We start from the raw sequence: 22253 nt of genomic DNA, 5'->3' as shown, positions 1-22253 counted from the left end.
CTGTGTGTTACTGGAACTGGTTCTGGGAGCCTCTATGTTGCCTGCTTAAGACGGACACCATTTACCATCTCTGACATAGGGAGTCATTTTATAATAGGCACCTATGTAACCAGCCATGTAAACAGGGTTTTAGTACACATGGAAGCATATTTTCAAAGCATTTAGACACACAAAATCCTGTTGGTTACTATGGTACTTTGTGTCTAAGTGCTTTGTAAATGAGCCCCAAAGTTTTACTTTTTTCACAAAATATTTAAACAGTATTGCGACTGATTTGGTTTTATTTCTGCAAAATGAAGTTATCAAGAGCTGTCTGAAAATCATCTTACTTGGAATCAAAAGGGCAGAGCCAGAGGAAGATGCTACAAGCTGAAAAGGCTAGTTCACATTTTCCTTTCTACAAAATGAAGCATTTTGGAACACAGCTACCATATCTGAGCAGGCAGGCAAAAAGAGGCTGAGAGAAAAAGAGACCCAAGAAGAAGAGGGGTCAAGGCCCAGGAGAGTGTGGCATAGTGGTTAAAGCTACAGCCTCAGCACCCTGAGGTTGTGGATTCAAACTCGGTGCTACCCCTTGTGACCTGGGTAAATCACTTCGTCCTCCACTGCCCCAGGTACATTAGATGGACTGTGAGCCCGCCAGGACAAGAGAGGGAAAATGCTTGAGGGCCTATAACCCGTTCTGAGCTCCTTTGGGAGGTTGGGCTCAAAAAAACAAAAAATAATAATTTTTTTTTCTAGGTCCTGCAGATGAGGAAGACTCTGAGTTACAGGCTGAGTCTGAGTGACATACTGGTTTGAACGAGGATTTCGAAGTGTTCTGGAGATCCTGGCAGACAGAAGTCATGCACTAGCTGGTTATCAAACTACTGTGGAAACCCCTGAAAAGTACACAATAAATGGAGCAAACTACGAAGGTTGAAGATGTAAGCTTGTCAGATAAGATTAGATGCAAAAAAAACCAGTGATATACCTGCAGAGCAGAAATCCAACATAGCAGTATGAGACGGGGGAGACACACTGGCAATCATCAATTTGAAGAAAGACTTTTAGGTAGCAGGATACCAAATATTTTGATACAGCAATGGATAGAGTTAGAGTACAGAAGGAGAGGTAGAAAAATGGACAGTGACTCCGTGCAAATCACTGGGTAGGTATTGCTAGAGGGCTCCACTAAACTACCTTTTCTGTTTGTATGTTGAAAAAAGGAAACCTTCCAAGGAGGAGAGGTTTCCAACTCTGTGACATTGTGAGCGATGTGGCAACCCATCCTTCAAGGGTGAAGGAATAGTTTAAAAGTTGAAATTCTGAGTCTCGGGGTGTGCGTAGGAACGAACATTATCCAGGGAACTGGAGAGACAGCAAAGGTGCTGCAGCTGTTCAGTTCCCAGGAAGCTGAGTGGCAGCTGTGCTTTCACCTCCTACTGAGGAGGAGCGATGCTGATTTTACCTGTTTGAGAGAGCCTGGTCTGGAAGAGAGGCATCTCAAGTCTGAATATGGACACCAGCCAAGGTTAAAAGAGGATTCAGGAGCTTCCAAGAAGGGCTTTAGAGAGAATGAGATCCAAGGGAAGCCTGACTGGCATTTACAGACTGTTTCCTGTGGAGGAGGTTCTCCTTTTTGTACTCTTTTGCTAATTTTGCTAATAAAGATGTACTTTATGGTTTGGGACAAAACTCAATGTGAGAACTATTCTGAAAGCAACTTAGTGATCCTGTAGGGACTCAGTGTGGCTGTTTTCTATCTGATAATCCATGTTCTAAACCCTATAGTGAGTTTCTAGTACTCAGAACTCCCTGAAAACATCTCCTTTGATTTTCTTGGAATTAAGAACATAAGAATAGCCTTACTGGGTCATGGTCCATCTAGCACAGTAGCCCATCCTCAAGGTAAATAATACCAAGGTAAATAATACCAGGTAAATAATACCTGGCCAAAACCCAAAGAGTAGCAACATTCCATGCTACCGATCCAGAGCAAGCAGTGGCTTCCCCCATGTCTTTCTCAATAACAGACTATGGACTTTTCCTCCAGGAACTTGTCCAAACCGTTCTTAAAACCAGCTACACTATCCGCTCTTACCACAACCTCTGGCAATGCGTTCCAGAGCTTAACTATTCTCTGAGTGAAAAAAAGTTTCCTCCTATTGGTTTTAAAAGTATTTTCCTGTAACTTCATCAAGTGTCCCCTAGTCTTTGTAATTTTTAACTTGAACCCATTCTACTCCACTCAGGATTTTGTAGACTTCAATCGTATCTCCCCTCAGCCGTCTCTTTTCCAAGCTGAAGAGCCCTAACCTTTTCAGTCTTTCTTCATAAGAGAGGAGTTCCATCCCTTTCATCATCTTGGTCACTCTTCTTTGAACCTTTTCTAGTGCCGCCATATCTTTCTTGAGATAAGGAGAGTAGAACTGAATGTAATACTCTGGGTGAGGTTGTAACATAGAGCGATACAGAGGCATTATAACATTCTTGGAGCTCCTTTTACAAAGGTGTGCTAGGGCCTTAACATGCGCAATAGCGCATTCCTGAGCGTGCTAGCCACTTCTGCCTCCTTTTTAGGAGGTGGTAGATTTTCGGCTACTGCATGCTTTAGTGCGTGCGCTAAAAACCCTAGTGCACCTTCATAAAAGGAGCCCTTAGTTTTGTTAACCATCCCATTTTAAATAACTGCTAGCATCCTGTTTGCTTTTTGTGCCACCGCCACACATTGGGCACAAGGTTTCATCGTATTGTCTACAATAACACCCAGATCTTTTTTCTTAGGCACTAACCCCCAAGGTGGACCCTAGCATCTGGTAACTGTGACTTGGGTTATTCTTCCCAATGTGCATCACTTTGCATTTGTTCACATTAAATTTTATCTGCCACTTGGATGCCCAGTCTTCTAATTTCCTGAGGTCTGTCTGCAATTTTTCATAATCTGAATGCATTTTAACAACTTTGAGCAGTTTAGTGTCATCTTCAAATTTAATCACCTCACTCGTAATTCCAATTTCCACATCATTTATAATTAAGTTAAATAGCACCGGTCCCCAGTACAGACCCCTGCGGCACTCCACTGTTTACTCTCCTCCTTCGAGAAAAATGACCATTTAACCCTACCCTCTGTTTTCTATCTGATAACCAATTCCTAATCCACAACTGGACTTTGCCACCTGTCCCATGACTCTTTAATTTTCTCAGGAGCCTCTCATGAGGAACTTTGTCAAAAGCTTTCTGAAAATCTAGATACACTACAACAACCAGCTCACTTTTATCACATGTTCACTCACACCTTCAAAGAGGTCAAGCAGATTGGTGAGGCAAGATCTACCTTAGTTGAACCCATGCTGACTCTGTCTCATTAAATCATCTCTGTCTATGTGTTTTGTCTATAATCATAGAGATTTAAAGGGTTTCGGGGCTGTTGCTGCGCAGCTTTGTAAAAGAGGCCGATAGTCTGGATAGTTGATAATTTCCAACTCTGTTCTGTGTATTTAATTCCTAATGAAATTTAGGGCCCCATTTACAAAGCCATAGTAATAATAATAAATAATAGTTTATTTTTACATACCGCCAAACCATCAGATCTTGGCAGTTTACACAATAGTAATTACAACAAGTAATTAAAATACAGATCCAAGTAACAGTATCTTATAAAAGAAAATAACACAATTCAATAAAAATACTGACTAACAAAATGCGACCCTAACTTATTCAAAGTAAGATATGCACAATACAAATTATTTCTACTAAAATAGGTAAAAAAACTGTAAACATTATTCCATAAGATAATAAAAAAATCTACTTATCATGATAATTTTAAAATCGATTAAATTTTGTATTGTTTAAATAGATAAGTTTTAAGATCTTTCTGAAATACTATCATGGGTAAATGCACCAAATCCATAGAAATTGAATGGAATTTGGTGCATTTATCAAAGCAGCATCACTACTGTGGCTTTGTAAAAGGAGCCATTAAAGATGTAAACATATACCAAAGAGATATTCAAATACTTGTGAAAACATTTTGAGCTCTGTTGGAAAAGTGTGAAGTAAATACAAGATGCCGATATCTCAGAGTTCTAAATCAGTACATCTTCTGTTGTGAAACGAGAAGCCTAGGACAAGAGGCCATGATTTGAGACTCCACGAGGGTCAATGCCGGACTTATATTACAAAATATTTCTTCACAAGTAGGGTGCTGGATGCAGTGAAGGTGATGGAGTCAAATACGGGAACAGATTTCAAGAAGGCAGGGGGATAAGCTGTGAAGAAGTGAGTATCAGCTGGAGTCTACAGCACTGCAAAAGGAAGAAACCTCCAGACTTTGTTTATGTTTGTCTATTAGTACTTGTCATACTGCCTTTCAGACAAGAATCAAAGTGGTTTACATTCAGAACAAAGAAAATTCCTAGGAAAAAGGAAAATAACTACAAATCAGTAAGAGGACAGTAAAGGAGAGAAAGTGGATGGGGGGAGAAATCTACAGTTTATAAGGAGAAGAGAAGTTATTGTTAAGTTGTTAACCAATCAGAATGAGCCCCCCCAATAAAAAAACAAAAAAAACAAACCAACAACCCAAAGTATAATGATAGGTCTTTAAAGCGGCCCTAAATCTAGGGTAAGACTTTCAGATCAGAATGAGGGAGGAGAAATTTGCTGCTTAATCTCAATGCTCCAACTAAGACCTAAATTAAAGGAGATAGGAGTCAGATATGGTCTTATGTACCCTGCAATTATGAAGATTACCTTAGATAATAAGACCTGTCAATTTGAAGATCCAGAAGAACTTATAAAGTTCCTTTCACAACAAAAAGAACCAGTGAGTATGTGATATAGGAAAGTTTAAAGGAAAATAATTTATTTGGCATAAGGACAATTGATTAAAAGTCATTTCAGTAATTAAAACAATTAACTGATGGATTGGACTGTAAAAGATTATTAATAATAGAAGAAGGAGGAAGGGGAAAAATCTAAACAACATCAGAATGCAGTTTAAATCTAAACGGAGTATGGGGTTGCTATTCAGCATATCACCAATAACTGGAAAAATTATACTAATCTTAATTATACATTTTGGTGGAATTCGGTATGCCATATTTTTAAGATGGAAAGAGCAATTGCAATACAGAAAGGGAATTATAATAATTTTATAAAGATCTGGGGGCCATTGGAACGATATTGTAAGAAGTAAACATCATTTTCCTTGGATGAATATATGTACACATTGGGGGGTGGGAGGGAGTTTTTCTGGAAATTTCACTAAATTATGTGTTTATATTATATTTATGATATAATTGATTATAATATTTGAAAGAAGGTGGGTGGGACAGGATATAATTTTTATGTTTGTAGAATTATATGAGAATTACAAGTGTTATTGTTGTTACTAATGATATATTCCTGTACGCTTGCTGTAAGTTTTCAAAATGAATAAAGAATATAAAAAAAAAAAAAAAGAATGAGGGTGGAGAGAATTCCAAAGGGAGGGTGTGCTATAAAAACATAGAGTGTCACGTCAATTCTAAAAATAGGAGGGATAGTGAGGTAATGTTGGGAGATGATAAGAAGAGCATGAGAGGGTGTGTATGGGATAATAAATGAGGAATGATAAGAAGAGATTCTAAAGTATAGGACCTTATGGTTTAATGTCAGAATCTTATGTTGGCTATAATAAGGAATGGGGAGCCAGTGTTATTACATTTCCATACTTGTTTTGTAAAGTCACCCTCATACTGTTCACCTTCTCTTGACATACCTGGATTATTTCTGTATCAGCAGCAAGTTCTCACCATAGCCCCTCTTTCCCGGCACTGCCAAAACCTACTTAAGTCCCCAACATTTATTTTTTAAATCCATGTTTTAAGTTCAAGTGCAAAAACCGCCATACCTTGCATGCCAAAGACAAAACATCTTCCACTCTGTGTTCTGGCTTGATGTTTACAGTAACCCCTGAGCTGTCATGGAAGTGAACATAGGTTGGGATTTCCACAATGCTCTCCTTGTAGCCGCACTCTGTCGCTGAACACAAGGCATTCAACAGCTCATCAACTTGCTGCTCAAAAAAAGAGAGAGAAAAAAAAATCAACAGGAAACCAGGAGAAGTACATCCACATTCTAATTCAAAATATTGCATCATGGTGCAGTGACTCCAAATGTGCACAAGAGGGTAGTAATGAATCTCACCCACAAGCCAGGTTTTATAATGGAGGAGAGTGTGACGTAATGGTTAGCTACAACCTCAGCACTCTATGGTTTTGGATTCAAACCCCGTGCTGAGACCCTGAGCAAGTCACGTAATCCTCCACTGGCCCAGGTACATTAGATAGATTGAGAGCCTGGGACAGATAGGGAAAATGCTTGAAGTACCTGTATGTAAACTGCTTTGAATGTGGTTGTAAAACTACAAAAAGGTGGTATACATGTCCCAACTCCTCTCCCTTACAGTGTAATCTCAATCTCTCAAATTTACCACTGATGCCTAATATGCATCTTGTTATATATCCCAACCAATGGTGTTAAGAGTTTCATTGCAGTCTCAAATTTAATAGAGATATCAACAGCATTAACTAGTTACTCCAAAAGAGAGAAGCTGACAACAATATCTATTATGGGGATGATATTCATAGGTGTGGTTATCAATATTTATTTATTTGTAGTATTTATATACCACTTGTAGCCTAGGTACTCAAGCATTTATCCCTATCTGTCCTGGTGGGCTCACATTCTGCCTAATGTGCTTGGGGCAATGGGGGATTAAGTGACTTGCCCAGGGTCAGGAGCAGCAGCCCTGGGGATTGAACCAACAACTTCAGGATGTTGAGCCTGTAGTTCTAACCACTGTGCCACACACTCCCCAATACGGGCAACTGTCAAGACTTGTTGGCTCACCACTAACTTGTGCTATTTTTGTACAGGTCCCATTTTATGCAATAAGACCAAGTTAAAAATTTAGAATCCACTACACACAATAATGTCTTAAATGTGTCACATAGATAGGAAGGGAAAAAGCTCAAACTCTGACCAAAATCAGTAGCACAACTTAACGATAGCCCGTGTTGATAAGTTCTCCCCTAAATATAAAAAAATAGATAAACAATGGTATCAGCTAGGGGTAACTTTTCCCTAGTGTGATGGTGCCAGAGCACAGCCTTAATACACAAAAATGGCACACCTTTGAATTACATGAGCACCAGGAATGGAGCTGCTCCTTTCGTTCAGTCTCTGGTGTGGAAAATGGCAGGATCCACATACCCAGGTGGACAGAGACTGCACCTTCCAGCTACATCACTACACTCCTGTCTTTTAAAAAGTCTGATTCACAGACGTGGCCAGTAGACGATGTGGAGGGCTATGGGGTCATGTGCAGAGACTCATTTTGGAGCATCATTTGAATAACTTAACATCAAAATTTATTTGTATACCGCAAAACTTTACAGTTCAATGTAGTTAATGAAATAAAAAGCACTGAACAAACACGGTTAAATATAGAAGCAGACTTTCAAAAAAATTTCAAACAAGTTAATTTTCAATTATTTCCTGTTTGCTAAGAAGTTACTAAAATTCGTAGCTCAAATACCTGCCTGAAAGGACAATAATCTATGAAAATATTTTTTGTATTAACAACCTTTTACTGAAGGGCAAACAAACAAAGTAAAATTACGTGATGATCATCTGAATCTAAGCCGTGGTGGTGTGGGACCGTGGATGCCATGATGGTCCCTGTTGTGTCCTTTGCTGTGTTTTATTACACTTTGCACTGGGTTTGAGTCTGAGCATTCACATATCACCTTAATATGTTTTAGGACATATTTTTGAGTATTTGATCTGTGATTTGTTGGACATTTGATATAAGTTATCACAGATTAGTATATTGCGTTCCCCATTAATTATAGCGTCTGACTCTACAAACATAAAATGGTCCGCAAGATGACCTGGTAGAAGGCCATGTGACACTTTATAACATATACATCCAAATTTATATATCAACTCTTGCCACCACTGGGAGCCAATGCAATTTCCGATAGTCTGGCTTCTTTAAATTAAAAAAATTAATCAGCAGGGCAGAAAAGTGGGGCAATGTGTAAAAACCCCCCACTGCTCAATGATACAGCCAGTTCTGCTGAGTCTCGATTCCCAGCCCATTTAAAGAGGGACTCACTGCAGTACTTGTTTGCTGCCCAAATGGTCCAAGGGCTTGGCTAGTAGTACAAACCACAGTTGCTAGGTTTCAAATATATTTTAGTGGGTAAATATTCCATCACCAGAGCAATACTCCAACACTGAACACAAAAAAATAGGTCAGGAAACTAAATATTTATATTACACTGCTTACTGAATCACTTCTGAATCACTACTGAACACATACCCCACCTCCAGCGGACACACCCTGTATCTGAAAGAAGAGGGGTTTCCTTGTTGGGGGAGGAGAAGGAACATGATCAAGGGGGTTTAGGGGTGGGGGTGAGAGCAGGAGGGGAACAATGTCTACAAAAGAGAGACCTCGAACTTGACAGTTGTCTTTTCAGGCAGGTGCTTTTGCATACCTGGAGTCAAGTGTAAATGGGGACAAGATGTCCACATGTTTTCACATCAAAGTGGAGTCCACGTGTAAGATGGTGTCCAGGTTGATGTGTTCAGCACACCCAAACCACTCCCTTTTCCCACCATACCATGCCTCTTGGAAAAATACAAGTGGTGAGCATCCCCATAGGATAGAATTTATATATGTATAACAATCTACACATGGAAATGCTGCTATTTACACATGGGATTTTCGGCCATAATGCCTACAGTTTCTGGTATTTAAAGCTTTCTACTGTATTGACATTTTTAACATTTTAAAATATTTGAAAAACCATCAACAATTAAGTACCCATAAACTGTATCCCTCTAACTCAGTGGCCTCCAATCTTTTTCATGTAAAGGGCCACTGTGTGACTATGAGAGAGCTCTGATGGCCACCAAAGGATTTCAGTCTTGAACATACTACCAATTTTGTAAATCGCCTTGACGTGCTTGTTCAGACTGGGTATTAAACATTAGAAAATTAATATAGAACATAGAAACATGATAGCAGATAAAGGCCAAACGACCCATCCGCTGTAACCATTATCTCTTTCTCTCTCCGAGAGATCCCACATGCCTATCCCAGGCCTTTTTGTTTGTTTTGAATTCAGACTCAGTCTCTGTCTCCACCACCTCTTCCAGGAGACTGTTTCATGCATCTACCACCCTTTCTGGGAAAAGAAATTACCACTCCGGAGCCTATTGATTCTACAACACTTTAAGGATATATTTTAAAAGCTCACTTTTATATTTGGATTGTCAACAGTAGCAAATTCCATAAATAAGACACATGAGAACCACACTTAAGAGATTGTTTGAAGTTAATATATCAAGTGGTAAAGGTAGAAATGAATGTCTGTATAGGATTTGAAGAACATTTCAGCCAACTGTTTCAGGGCCACAATTGAGGACTTCAGGACCCACATGTTGGAAGTAGAGAAATGGCTTAGCAGTTGGAACCACTGCCTCAGCACTCTCTGGTTACGGGTTCAATCCCTGTGGCAAGTCACTTAACCCTTTGCTGCCCCAGGTACTGTAGACAGAATGTGAGCTTGCTGGGACAGGTAAGGAAAAATACTTAAAAACTGACTTGATGGTTTTGTGAAGTGAAGTATATAAGGACTTTAATATACATAAACCACTGCTCTATTTACGAGGGTAAATCAAAAATTAAAGGCAATTGTTAAATTACAGAACAGAGCTAGTGGATTGCAACATATGTATTCATACATTGCCTGTTGGATAGCTCGTCCATGTACAGTACAGTGTTCGGCCTTTAGTTGTGTGGCAGCCACAAGGTCAGAAACATGGATGCTGAATTGCAAGATTGCTGAATTGCAAGCAGAACAGCGTGCAATAGTGCGCTTTCTTTGGGCTGAGGGAGTGAAACCTGTAGAAATTCACAATTGAATATTGACTCTGTATGGACATAGCACCATGAATCAATGAAAGGTTTATGAGTGGGTAAAAAGCTTAAAAGCAGGAAGAATAGGTGCATCCAACAAAGGTCGTTCTGGTTGCCCATCAACATCGAGCACACAAGAGCACATTGACAGGGCAGATGCTTTGATTAGAGTAGACCGACAGATAACGGTTGCAAATTTGGATATCAGATTTAGATCTGCATTTGCCATAATGCATGATGACTTGGGATACAGGAAAGTCTGCACACAATGGCTTCCCAAACAGTTTACTGATCTGCACAAGCAACAGCATGTGGAGGTTTTGACCCAGTTCCTGAGATGATATGAAGATCCGAGTATTGGTATTAGATCCTTGGTATGCGCTGCATTAGGATAACAACTTGTATTGAAAAATCTTGCACTATAACTATGGCAAATTTAACCTGTAAACTGAATATTATGTGGCTCATAATAAAAACTTAAACATTTCTAAAAACCCACCCAAGTCGGCACTTGGATGTCCCAAAAGACAGTTTGTCCAAGTGCTGATAATCAAACCTATTTTTTGGATGTATCCAGGGACCTTTTAGGCCTCTGAATGCCACTGTGCACCCAGAGCTAAAAGGGGCATATCTGGAGGAGTGGTTAGGGCGGGATGTGCGGCCCACCTAGATTTAGTTGTCCTGCAGGATAATCGAAGGACTTCCTAGATGGAACTTATACGTTGTGACTTAGACGATATAAAAAAAGGTATAAGTGCCCAAAAAGTATCCAAAGTGACCAGATAACCACTGCAGAGACAAAGTAAAGACCCCCCACATACTTCCCCCGTGTTCACTGACCCGTCATACCCCCACAAAGATCAGAATAAAAATGTACATACTTGTCTCCAGAACATCAGCACCTGGTATAGGAAAGCCTAGTAGAGCTACACACAGGTCTGTTAAATAGCCTGGGGGGGTGAGTGAACCACAGAGAGGAGAACCCAGGCCCATAAAGCACAGTTACTTACCGTAACAGGTGTTATCCAGGGACAGCAGGCAGATATTCTTTACGCATGGGTGACGTCACCGACGGAGCCCACGGTACGGACCTTTTTACTAGAAAGTTCTAGTTGGCCGCACCGCGCGTGCGCGAGTGCCTTCCCGCCCGACGGAGGAGAGCGTGGTCCCCAGTTAGTATAAGCCAGCTAAGAAGCCAACCCGGGGAGGAGGGTGGGACGTAAGAATATCTGCCTGCTGTCCCTGGATAACACCTGTTACGGTAAGTAACTGTGCTTTATCCCAGGACAAGCAGGCAGCATATTCTTTACGCATGGGTGACCTCCAAGCTAACAAAGAGGGAGGAGGGATGGTTGGCCATTAGGAAAATAAATTCTGAAGTACAGATTGGCCGAAGTGCCCATCCCGTCTGGAGAAAGCATCCAGACAGTAGTGAGTAGTGAATGTGTGAACTGAGGACCAGGTGGCCGCCTTGCAGATTTCCTCAATGGGTTAAGCGGCCTAGCGGAGAATCTGCGCTGGTATGAAGACTGTGGTTTGTAAGGCCGAGCAGGAGGGGCCTTCTTCTTTGGTTTAATGAGAGTATCCCATCTGGTCTCATGGGCGGAGAGTTTTTGTGTGGTGGTATCCAGAGACTCTCCGAACAATTCGTCTCCCATACATGGGGCGTTGGCTAGTCGGTCCTGATGGTTGACATCCAGATCAGAGACCCTGAGCCAGGCCAGTCGGCGCATGGCCACAGCGATGGCAGATGCACGAGAGGTGAGCTCAAAGGAATCATAGATGGAGCGCACCATAAATTTTCTAAGTTGAAGCAGGCTGGAGATGTGCTGCTGGAATAGTGGAACCTTGTGCTCCGGCATGTACTTTTGCAAGGCGGAGAGTTGCATTACCAGATGTTTCAGGTAGAATGAAAAGTGGAAAGAGTAATTGTTTGCTCTGTTGGCAAGCATGGCATTCTGGTAGAGCCGCTTGCCAAACTTGTCCATAGTTTTGCCCTCCCTGCCAGGAGGGGTAGAGGCATATACACTGGAGCCTTGAGTCTTTTTTAAAGTGGACTCAACCAGGAGAGATTCATGGGGCAGCTGGGGTTTATCAAATCCCGGGATTGGAATAACCCTGTAAAGGCTATCCAGTTTACGGGGTGCCCCAGGGACAGTTAATGGATTTTCCCAATTTTTATAAAAAGTTTCCCGTAGGATGTCATGCACGGGTAACTTCAGGAACTCCTTAGGAGGTTGGTCGAAATCTAATGCCTCCAGGAAAGCTTGTGACTTCTTGGAGTCAGATTCCAGAGGCAAAGATAAGGCCCCCGATAATTCCCTGAGGAATTTTGAAAAAGAAGATTGCTCAGGTTTAGATGTGGTATCGGGGGCCGAGGGCTCTTCGTCCGACGACGATGCATCCTCCTCGGTACGCTTTAGACCGAGACTTGCCTGAGCGTACCGAGACGGTACCGGGGGATGAAGACCTGTGTCTGTCTCGGTCCCGGGAAGAACGGTGCCGGTCAGGGTCGCGGGAAGACCGGTGTTCCGCTCGGTCCCGAGGAGGATCGGATGTCGTCAGAGCGACGGCCTCGGCATGGGCATGGATATGCGGTGCCGAGAGAATGGGCATGGAGGGGTCCATAGGTACCGATGGCGTGGATACCGGTTGGACGGTGTGGGGCTCGGGCCGGTCTGGTACCGAAAGCAGCGGTGCCAGGATAGAGGGCAAGAGCTGTTTAAGTTGCTGTTGGAGTTGTTCCTGCAACTTATCCTGGAGGATGGCCGCAATGCGGTCATCCAGGGGTGGCTCCGGAACCACTTTTTTCTGCTTTGGTTCCATGGGTGCCGCTCTACGCTCCGGCGATGAGGAGGCCGATGACGAGGCACTCACCGATATCGGAGCGGAGCGCTTTTTAGTTCGGCGTGGAGCCGAAAGAGCCGGTGTCGCCACCGAGGTGGGAGGGCGCTCAAGGGTGGAAGGCTTCTTAGCCGGCTTACCTGGCACCGGTGGCGCCGATGTAATGTCAGGCGGTGTCGAGGTGGTCGGTGCCGACTTCGATGGTGCCGCAGTTGAAGAAGTCGAGTCCATAGTCGGGCCGGTGCCGAACAGCAGACTTTGCTGGATTTGGCGATTCTTCAAAGTGCGTTTTTTAAGAGTGGCACAGCGGGTGCACGAGTCCGCCCGATGCTCCGGTCCCAAGCACTGTAAACACCAATTGTGTGGGTCAGTGAGGGAGATCGGGCGTGCACACCGCTGGCACTTCTTAAAACCGGGCTGCGGGGGCATGAATGGAAACACGGCCTCCGCAAAATCAAACCCCGAGGCCTGGATCATGACAACAGGCCCCGCCGGGGCAAGGACAAAAAACGAAACAAAAAGAAATATTTTTTTTTTTTTTTTTTTTTGGAAATGAAAGAAAAAAGAACCCGAAGGTAAATAAAACGAAAAAAGAACGCGAGCGGGAAGGCAAAAAGAGGATTTCAATCGGAGTTGAAAAACGCACGTCTTCTTCGCTCCGCGGAAACGAAAAAAACTGGGGACCACGCTCTCCTCCGTCGGGCGGGAAGGCACTCGCGCACGCGCGGTGCGGCCAACTAGAACTTTCTAGTAAAAAGGTCCGTACCGTGGGCTCCGTCGGTGACGTCACCCATGCGTAAAGAATATGCTGCCTGCTTGTCCTGGGATAAGCCACTCTAACCACTACATTCATGGGGGAAAATGTGAGCCCACCAAAAAAATCCCAAACCCTACTCTACTGCCATATAGGTGTCACCTACAGCCTTAAGGTGTTTTGGGGGGGCTCACTATATGCTATATGGGAGTTCTAGTGAGATGTTTATGTGGCACCCTTTTTGTGAAATTCATAGCAGTGCTTTGTAAGGTGCCTCACTGCTCTGTTGTCATGTCTGGGTGGCCAGTCCAACACAATGCTGGTCCCTCTCACATCCAAATAGTCTTATTCTAGGCATTTGGGACTTAGATGAATTTTTGGTCGAAAACATGGTATAAAGATAGACCTACTGGTGGTCTGGACGATCAATGGCCTGGACGTCCAGATAGACGATTTTCAAAAAAAAAAAATATTCTAGATGTATTTTTCGAGAATAGACATTTTGCCACTGCCAACTTTTGGCGTCTAGCACAATATGTCCAAATCGTACTTAGACGTTTCTTTTGATTATGCCCCTCCATGTATATTGATATTAGATCCCTAGTATGTGTCAAGTTAGGATAAAAACTTGTATATTAAAAAAAAACAACTTGTATTGTAACTAATGCAAATAGTAAACTGTTAAATGTATATTATGAATGTTAAACTGTAACCCTTTCTGAGCCCTTTGGGGGGAATGGGATAGAAAATTAAATAAATAACTAAATATTCTTGAGAGAATTGTTACCGGCGACGACAAATGGGTGCATCACTGAGACCCGGAGAGCAAAAGACAAAGTATGATAAAGTAAAGGAAGCGGTGCTCACCTGGCTTTGGGAACTGCCAGAAAACTTCTCTGCATGAATGCAGAAGCTAGTTGAACGATACAACAAATGCATCATCCTGCATGGGAACGATGTGGACAAGTGATTTGTTAGCCGTTAAATGTATTTTGCCTTTACTATTTGATTTACCTTCATTTTTAAGCCTCTTTGCTCCAGCTTTTCTGATAAAATGTAACGCAGACGGCTGGCCTGCCTGCATATGCTGAATGCTAAACCATCAGGTCCAGGTGACTTTCACAGCATTCTTTTTCCTTTCCTTCATTTCGTTGTTTAGTGCTGTGTGCATCTGGTATCGCTTTATAAATACGTGATAGCATATTTGCTTTAATTTACTTCCTCTTATCAATGTCATCCATTATCTGTTGCTGTGGTGATATCGAGAATAGCTGTCTTCTACAGTAGCTTCTTGTTTTGCTGGTGTTAGGGTGACAAATAATGCCTTATATAAAACAGTGAAAGGTGCAAGGATACTGAAAGAGTAAGGCATCATGTTTTTCTGTGCAGACTGTCAGCAAACTCAACTTCCAGCAGAGGCTGCTAGATACCAAGAAAAGCCCAGCAGGGATCAGCTACTGAGAAAAGCAGCAACAATTCAAAAGATTCCGAGGATCAGATTCCAAAGTGCCCAAGTTTCTCGACATCAACCCCTTCCCAACTCATGGTACCCCCTGTAGTACTGTACTGTTTACCCTCAAAAGCAGTGTATCTCAAACTTTTTTTTAGCTCTGGCACACTAAACGGAACAAATGTTTTTCGCGTCACATCATAAGTGAAATTATAAATTGCAAAACCAACAAAAAAATTAATTTGATAGTTACTTATTTAAAGTTCTTTAAGCTATATAAGGGTGAAACTAAAGTAGACAGAATAGGGGAACCCACCACCTAGTCACTGCACATGTGTTGGGAATTGTTGAAAAATAGTAAATATTAAATTTTGTTTGAAATTCAATAAATTTCACTTGCAACTCAATTCTCTCAAATGTGCAATGTGTTGTACACTTATCTTATGAAGATTTCAGGGTCCCGGGTCCCAACGCGGACCATGTTTCGTTTCCTTTGTCAGGAGACCCGATGCTTAACTTGATAGGTTTAAGTGCTTTAACTGTCAGTACTTCAGGATCTCCAGGATGCCGTCTCCAATGGTCTATCAAGCCCAATAGCCCATTCTCACAGTGGCTAATCCAAGTCCCTAGAACGGGCTACTGGGCTTGATGGACCATTGGTCTGACCCAGTAAGGCTATTCTTATGTTCTTAATTTTGTGCCCCGCCACCCATTAAGGCACTTGAGAAATCATCCTCTTCTGCAAGTCTATATAAAAGCATGAGGCTAATTTGGGTAAGCAGCTGGAGGATTATGAATGGGACTTGATTTGGGCCAGGGTCAGAACTCTGGGTATGGCAAACACTATTGTTAAAAATGGGTAAAAGTGTTATTGCGATGGAACTAATGCAATTAGCCGAGATGAGTGGGAACAGGAGAGGACTCTGCTGGAGGGAGCGTGGTTAGAGTGAGACAGGATATTTTTGTGTTGTCTCAAGGTTTGGACATGAGGATTGAGCCTTCATTAAAAACTGTGCTGCATAATATCACTGTGTGGGGGTTTTGGATAAAAGAGTGGACAAACTTTTGCCAATTAGGTTTCACCGCAGCTCTTCTGGAAATACCATCCACCTGAAAGCAGTTCATTATACTGGTTTGGCAACTTGGTGGGCAAAATAGACGCGTGGCATAAGATATATCAACTGGCTGCTCTTAAATATCATCATTCAAGGCTGTTTGAGCGGTATTGGAAGACATTGCAGCTAGCTGACCCACAATTGCACACTAACATGCTTATGGGTGGAAAGGAAAGGCCTCTTCTCAGTTAGGGGTGAGGAGGAGGGGCTGATACTCTGCAAGGGGTTGTTTGTCTTTTTTTTTTTAATTTCTTTATTCATTTTAAAGCCATAAGTAAGTGCAAAATAAAATACAATCATCATATAATTCTATAAAAGCACTTAAATACAATTACAATTATAATCTATGACAAAAAGATTATCACCCCCCTCATAATTATATCTAAGAACTATACTCTAATTGAGAATTGAAAAATACATTCCAACCTGCCCTCCCACCCACCCACCCTGGACGTGTATGAACAAAGGGCATAATCAGCAATCACTCTTTGCAAAATTTTGTCAATGGCTCCCAAATCTTCAGAAACTTCTTATAATATCCCTGATGTATGGCCATATTACGTTCCATCTAAAAAACATGACAGAGAGACTCCCACCAAAAGGAATAGTTCAGCCTATCCCAGTTTTCCCAATTCCTTAGAATAAGCTGTATGGCAACCCCTGTCATAATAAATAGAAGTTTATTATTATGGGTTGATATTTGGCTTTTAGCTCTCATCATAGTGCCAAATAGCACAGTGTCATATGTTAGTGCCACGGATTTTCCATTACTTTGTTTACCTGATCCCAAATGGATCTCCACAAGTATCAAGGGACAATAAAATAATAAATGATCGAATGTCCCAGGTTCAAGATGACAGTGCCAACACCTATTAGACTTGGAACTATCTAATTTCTGTAACCGAACTGGGGTCCAAACTTCTCTATGTAACAAAAATACAAGTTTGTCTCATAGATGCAGACACTGTACATCTCATCCTCCAAGTCCAAATTAGTGGCCATTGAGACGCAGTAATCTGATGCTTTATCTCAATGTTCCAAATTTTACGAAGACCAGTTTTTGGTTTCTTATTCAAAAATCCAGATATTAATTTATACCACTGAGTGGCCTGGTGACCCAGGAAATCCGCCTGGAAGCACAGGAACGGCAAACTATACTAATTTTTAAGATTTTTCCAGTCAGGGAACCCCTCCTGAATGGCCTGCCTCAACTGCAATCACCTATAACTTTGAGTTTTAGCAAAACCAAATTTTTGTTGATTATCTTATTAAGGGTGGGTGCATTGAAGGTTAAACATGCGTCCTGCTACTGTTCACATTGTCTTAATTGACTACTGATACTAATAAAGGCTTTCAAATACAGTGGTGCCTCACACAACGAACTTAATTGGTTCCAGGAGCAAGTTTGTTATGCGAAAAGTTCGTTATGTGAAACACGTTTTCCCATAACAATACATGTTAAAAAAATAATTTGTTCTGTAGCATAAAATATGCTAAGATGACATAAAAAAAGATAAATTTTTTGTTATTATTTTTATTTAGATACATCTAAAAACATAATTGTTTTTTAAAACAACACACATTTTTTAAATTTAAAGACAGACTAAGTAGAGTCTAATTTTACAGTGAGAGAGGGCAGAGTCTCAGCGGCAAAAACTGGGACTTAACTGTTCATTTTTTTTTTTTTTTCTAGCATCGGGGAAGCGGCGAGAGTAGCTCCGCCCCCCCCCAACGCATCAGCAGTAGGCGCCGGGCCCCTGCGAGCCGACGGTCCGCCACTGCACAGGGAGCCAGGCGGAGAGAGGGCAGTTAAGCGCAGTGCCTGCACGGAAGGATGCAGCTCGGGCGACTTCGTTGTGTGAAACGAAGTTCGTTGTAGGAAGCAAGACATGAAGTTCGTTGTGCGCAGCGTTCGCTGTGCGAGGTGTTCGTTATGCGAAGCACCACTGTATATAAAAAAGAAAGTGTATTTACCTTAAGTGGCTCTGGATGGTTATCATATGCGTGGGTTCGTCTGTGTGGAGTAAGCATGACGTTGTTCTTTGTTATAAGTTGGGGAAAAAAAGAAAACCAATAGAGAACAGCATTGTGGTAGTTTTATACTGTATGGATTTTATATGCAGTGGGCCTTGGTGTTTCAGGGAATGTATTTTGATTGTGCCAACTGGTTTGTTGTTTTTTTTTCTTTTTAATAAAATTTTACAAATAAGGAAAGAAGCTGGATAACGGGAAGGGGGGAAAGGATGGAAAACACTGTACAGGCAGTGGGATTTAAAGAGAGTAGTACAGACAAGAGAGGAGGAAGAAGGGACAAGGCCTGGGGAAAGGAAACTGGATTATGCCACTGGAAATCTGAACACAGCCCCAAACAAGTGCTGCTGAATACTGAGCAGATAACATGGAACACGCTTCCGGAGGTTGTGATAGGCCAGAGCACACTACAGGGTTTCAAGGAAGGTTTAGATAGGTTCCTAAAGGATGAGGGGATTGAGGGTTACAGATAGATGTAGAGGTAGGTTACAGAAATGGTCAGGAACCACTTCACAGGTCACAGACCTGATGGGCCGCCGCGGGAGCGGACCGTTGGGCGCGATGGACCTCTGGTCTGACCCAGTGGTGGCAACTTCTTATGTTCTTAACTTCCAAGCCAATGTGCACAAGACACAACAAGAACGCTTAATATAAGAGCAAGTGGGAGAAAGACTTCAGTACTTCCACATGCACTTTCTCTCAGGCTATGCTGCATGTTAACCACAGGATGCTCAAGGAGTGATGGTTTGTAATTTGCATTAAGATCACAAAGAGAAATTACAGTTGCCTAACAATCTGGCTATCCCACCAGAGCGCCTCATGGGAAACCACTCAATATGAAAATAAAAGACCTCTGTAGAAGACAGGAAGCAAGGAGAGGCAGAAAACTTAACACATATCTATTGCACACATCTCATCAGAGTGGTCTGCAATGATTTTTATGGACACTATCTGGATAAATGCTTTTATATATCGCACCTCTAGTTCTGTTTGTCCTGCTCCACTAAAAGAAGGGTGGTGCTTTGTCCCTGGAGCTGTTCACTGGCTAGGGGGTTGGTGGGTGAGCACAGCGCTTACCAACCTAATATTTTCACTAACACTACAAGCCTGATACACTACAACAGCACTATTTGCTGCCTCCGTGTCGCTGTGGCTGTTCTGTATGGCATTTCCCCAGCTCCAAGCACTTGAGCTTCTCTGCTGCCATTGCCACTAAATCAGCTGGCGGTTGAGCTCATGCTGCAGGGCTGGCTGGAATAAAGCCAGATACAGTTCTAGGAAGGTAAGTAGAAGAGGGGAGGGTGTGATGGGGTCCAACTTTTGTTAGGTGAGACAGGAGAGGGAGAGAGGAGAGAGAAAAAAGATGTTCTGTGTTCTGACAGGAGAGAGAGTTTGAATACTTAAACTCTGAAATCCTAACATTTTTAAGGGCATTTGACCCATTGTGTATTTAAGTATATATGTTATATTATGTGGTTCTGTGTTTTGTCGACAAATGTACACTGTTATGGCTCAAAACCCCTCTGTTCACTGATGATCTCAAAATCTAACCATCAATGTTTCCAAGGTCATATTTTCTGGGATACATAAACTGGTTTAAACTGCATTATAAGTTTTCAAAGTTTTGGTCAAAATACTGTTGCTTTATCCAAACTTTCCATTTCAGAACTCCAGCCATCAGAAAACAGTTTTTCTGTTTCACCCACTATGACTAATATCATAACAGTTCATTCATTCAGTGCCACATCCAGCTATGACAAGCTCCAGTCATTTTTCCATCCCTCTGTGCCAAAGCCTTGCAGAAACTCTCCCACGTGTTATACCACAGTGTTTCCGAGAGCTCTCTCTCTCTCTCCCTGTTGAACTCCACAAATGAAAGCCAGAACAATATTTTAGTTGTGAGCCACTGAGCTGTTGCTTCATATACGAGGCTGTTCGTCGATCAAAAAATAATTACTGCACACACCTTCTCACTATCTGCCGTAGCCTTCAGCGCCCTCTGGCAAATCTTCCGGAATTCCAGCACACGAGGGCTGTAGATTTTGTATGGAAATAGTCAAAGAGGGTCTATCTAAGAACAGTCACGATGCGGGTTGGACTTCACAGTCTATGGTAACTTTTTGCCTTCATCCTTCTCAAAGCTGACGTCTAATTCCCCTGGACATTATCACTGTTAAGAGCTTTCTAACAACAGTGGCTCGGGAGCCATGTGTGCTGCATACTGCTAAGAAGATCAGACATACCACTGTTTAAACACGCCTGGAAATGTTTATTTTCAGGGACCGCACACTGCAAACATCAAGCACATTCCTGGCGCACTCTTGTTTTCTATTTCAGTTTCTTGAAATAGACAGAATTCAGGAAATAAGAGAGTGAGCGCACTAAGTCTATGACAAAAGTACAGAAGTTGCTGTAAGCCATTTGTGAAAACTCCCTGCAGAGACCCAGTCTGCACTCATTTAACAGACGATGCCATAAGGTCATGCAGGGCCAAGATGCTAAATAGAGCTGCCTTTTTTTTTTTTTGTCCCATTTTCTTTACCTTTCCAAAAACACAAAGGAGGAGTACCCAGTAGTCGGGGAAGCAAGCTGTGCATGAGGGAAGCCAGGATTCAAATTTAGCTTCCCTCACAGCTGCTGCTTGTGATCTTGGGTATCATTTAACCCTCTGTTGCCTTGGGTACAAAATTACATTGTGAGTCTCACAGGGAAATAACTGAATGTACCTCACCTTGAGCCTACTACTGAAAAAGGTATGAGCTAAATCCAAATCTTGACTTAGGCCATAGTATTTGCCAAAAAATGTAAAAATTGATTTATAAAATGAACTAGATTATTTTACATGGCATTATACCCAAAAAGAGTTCAAGGCGGACTACAATAAATATATGAGCTACTGGTAACAATTCTAGTTACAAACATGATCAGTTTAGTAGAAGGACCTCATTCATATCACATCAAAAAGATCACGGACATAAAAAATAAATACAAAAACGGAGAAAAACAAACCTCATACATAGGCAGCCGGGACTACACAAGTACCCTAAGCCATCTGTATCATCACTGGTTTAAAAAAAACTCCATACAAATATATAATTATACTTTCATTTCATTTCAAAAAATTCTTCCTTTAAAAGTTCACTTAGTCTCGTGCATCGCGATGTGTGAATCAAAATCCAATCTATCTAAAACAATTGTAAAGGCAACAGCTTAGTCTCAAAAGAGTTCTTGATATCGTGGAACAAGAAAAATTGTCAGATATGAAAAAGACTTATCTTAAACTGCATTAGCAAACATCTTTCGTCCAATATCTGGCTTCCCGAAAGAAAATCCTTCTGTTTTGCCTTAACAGGCTACTTCAGGGGAATGTGTTTCAATATTCAGTTATCTCAATGCTCACATGTAGCAAGGAAGTTGAACTGACTCCTCTCAAAATGGCAGCCATTCTGAGCCACTGGTGATTGACAAGAATCTAAATCCTCAGTGCTTCAAAAACGTTAAACGCTTGCCTGTTGAATATGAAAGCAACAAAAACGCATGGATGACGGTGACACTGTGGATTGAATGGTTGCAGAAGTTTGACTATCTGATGAGAAGGCGTAGGAGGCACATTGTAATGCTGTGTGATAACTGCGCTGCACACAGCAATGACATAAGACTAACCAACATCAAACTCGTGTTTCTGCCGCCAAACACGACCTCTTTGATCCAGCTGATGGGCAAAGGGATAATTGCAAACTTCAAACATCATTACAGGTCACTCGTCCTAAGATATGTGATGGCAGTGATTTATGCAAGCACGGAATCCAGCCCTCAAGCTGCTTAGCTCAAGAGAAAAATAACAGTGCTCGACTCTCTTCATATGGTACGGGAGGTATGGAGTCGAGTCTCTTCAACGATTTCAAATTGCTATCGATGGGCAAACTTCGTTCACACATCTGACGAGATAACTGAAGCTGACACTTCATTCACTGAACTCCCAGTTGGACTCTAGGCACAAGAGTTTGAATGAGCTGAATGTCGCCGTTGGCAACGATGTGCCCACATCATCTGACAGCACTAATTCCGATATCTGTACAGTCATAAAGGACACTGCAGACA

At 41.9% G+C, this 22253-nt stretch overlaps 1 protein-coding gene across 1 annotated transcript in view; it reads right to left on the bottom strand.

The window, feature by feature from the left end:
- TIAM2 (TIAM Rac1 associated GEF 2) overlaps positions 1-22253 on the bottom strand; it is a 296813-nt gene that overhangs the window by 188902 nt on the left and 85658 nt on the right. The window contains exon 9 of the mRNA XM_033937889.1: positions 5876-6040. Coding sequence (XP_033793780.1) covers positions 5876-6040 — 165 coding nt within the window. The remainder of the gene's footprint in view (positions 1-5875; positions 6041-22253) is intronic.

The sequence above is a fragment of the Geotrypetes seraphini genome, chromosome 3 (assembly GCF_902459505.1).
Source record: "Geotrypetes seraphini chromosome 3, aGeoSer1.1, whole genome shotgun sequence".
Lineage (NCBI taxonomy): Eukaryota > Metazoa > Chordata > Amphibia > Gymnophiona > Dermophiidae > Geotrypetes > Geotrypetes seraphini.
Note: the sequence above shows the minus strand (reverse complement) of the source record. Positions and strands in the feature narration are given on the sequence as shown.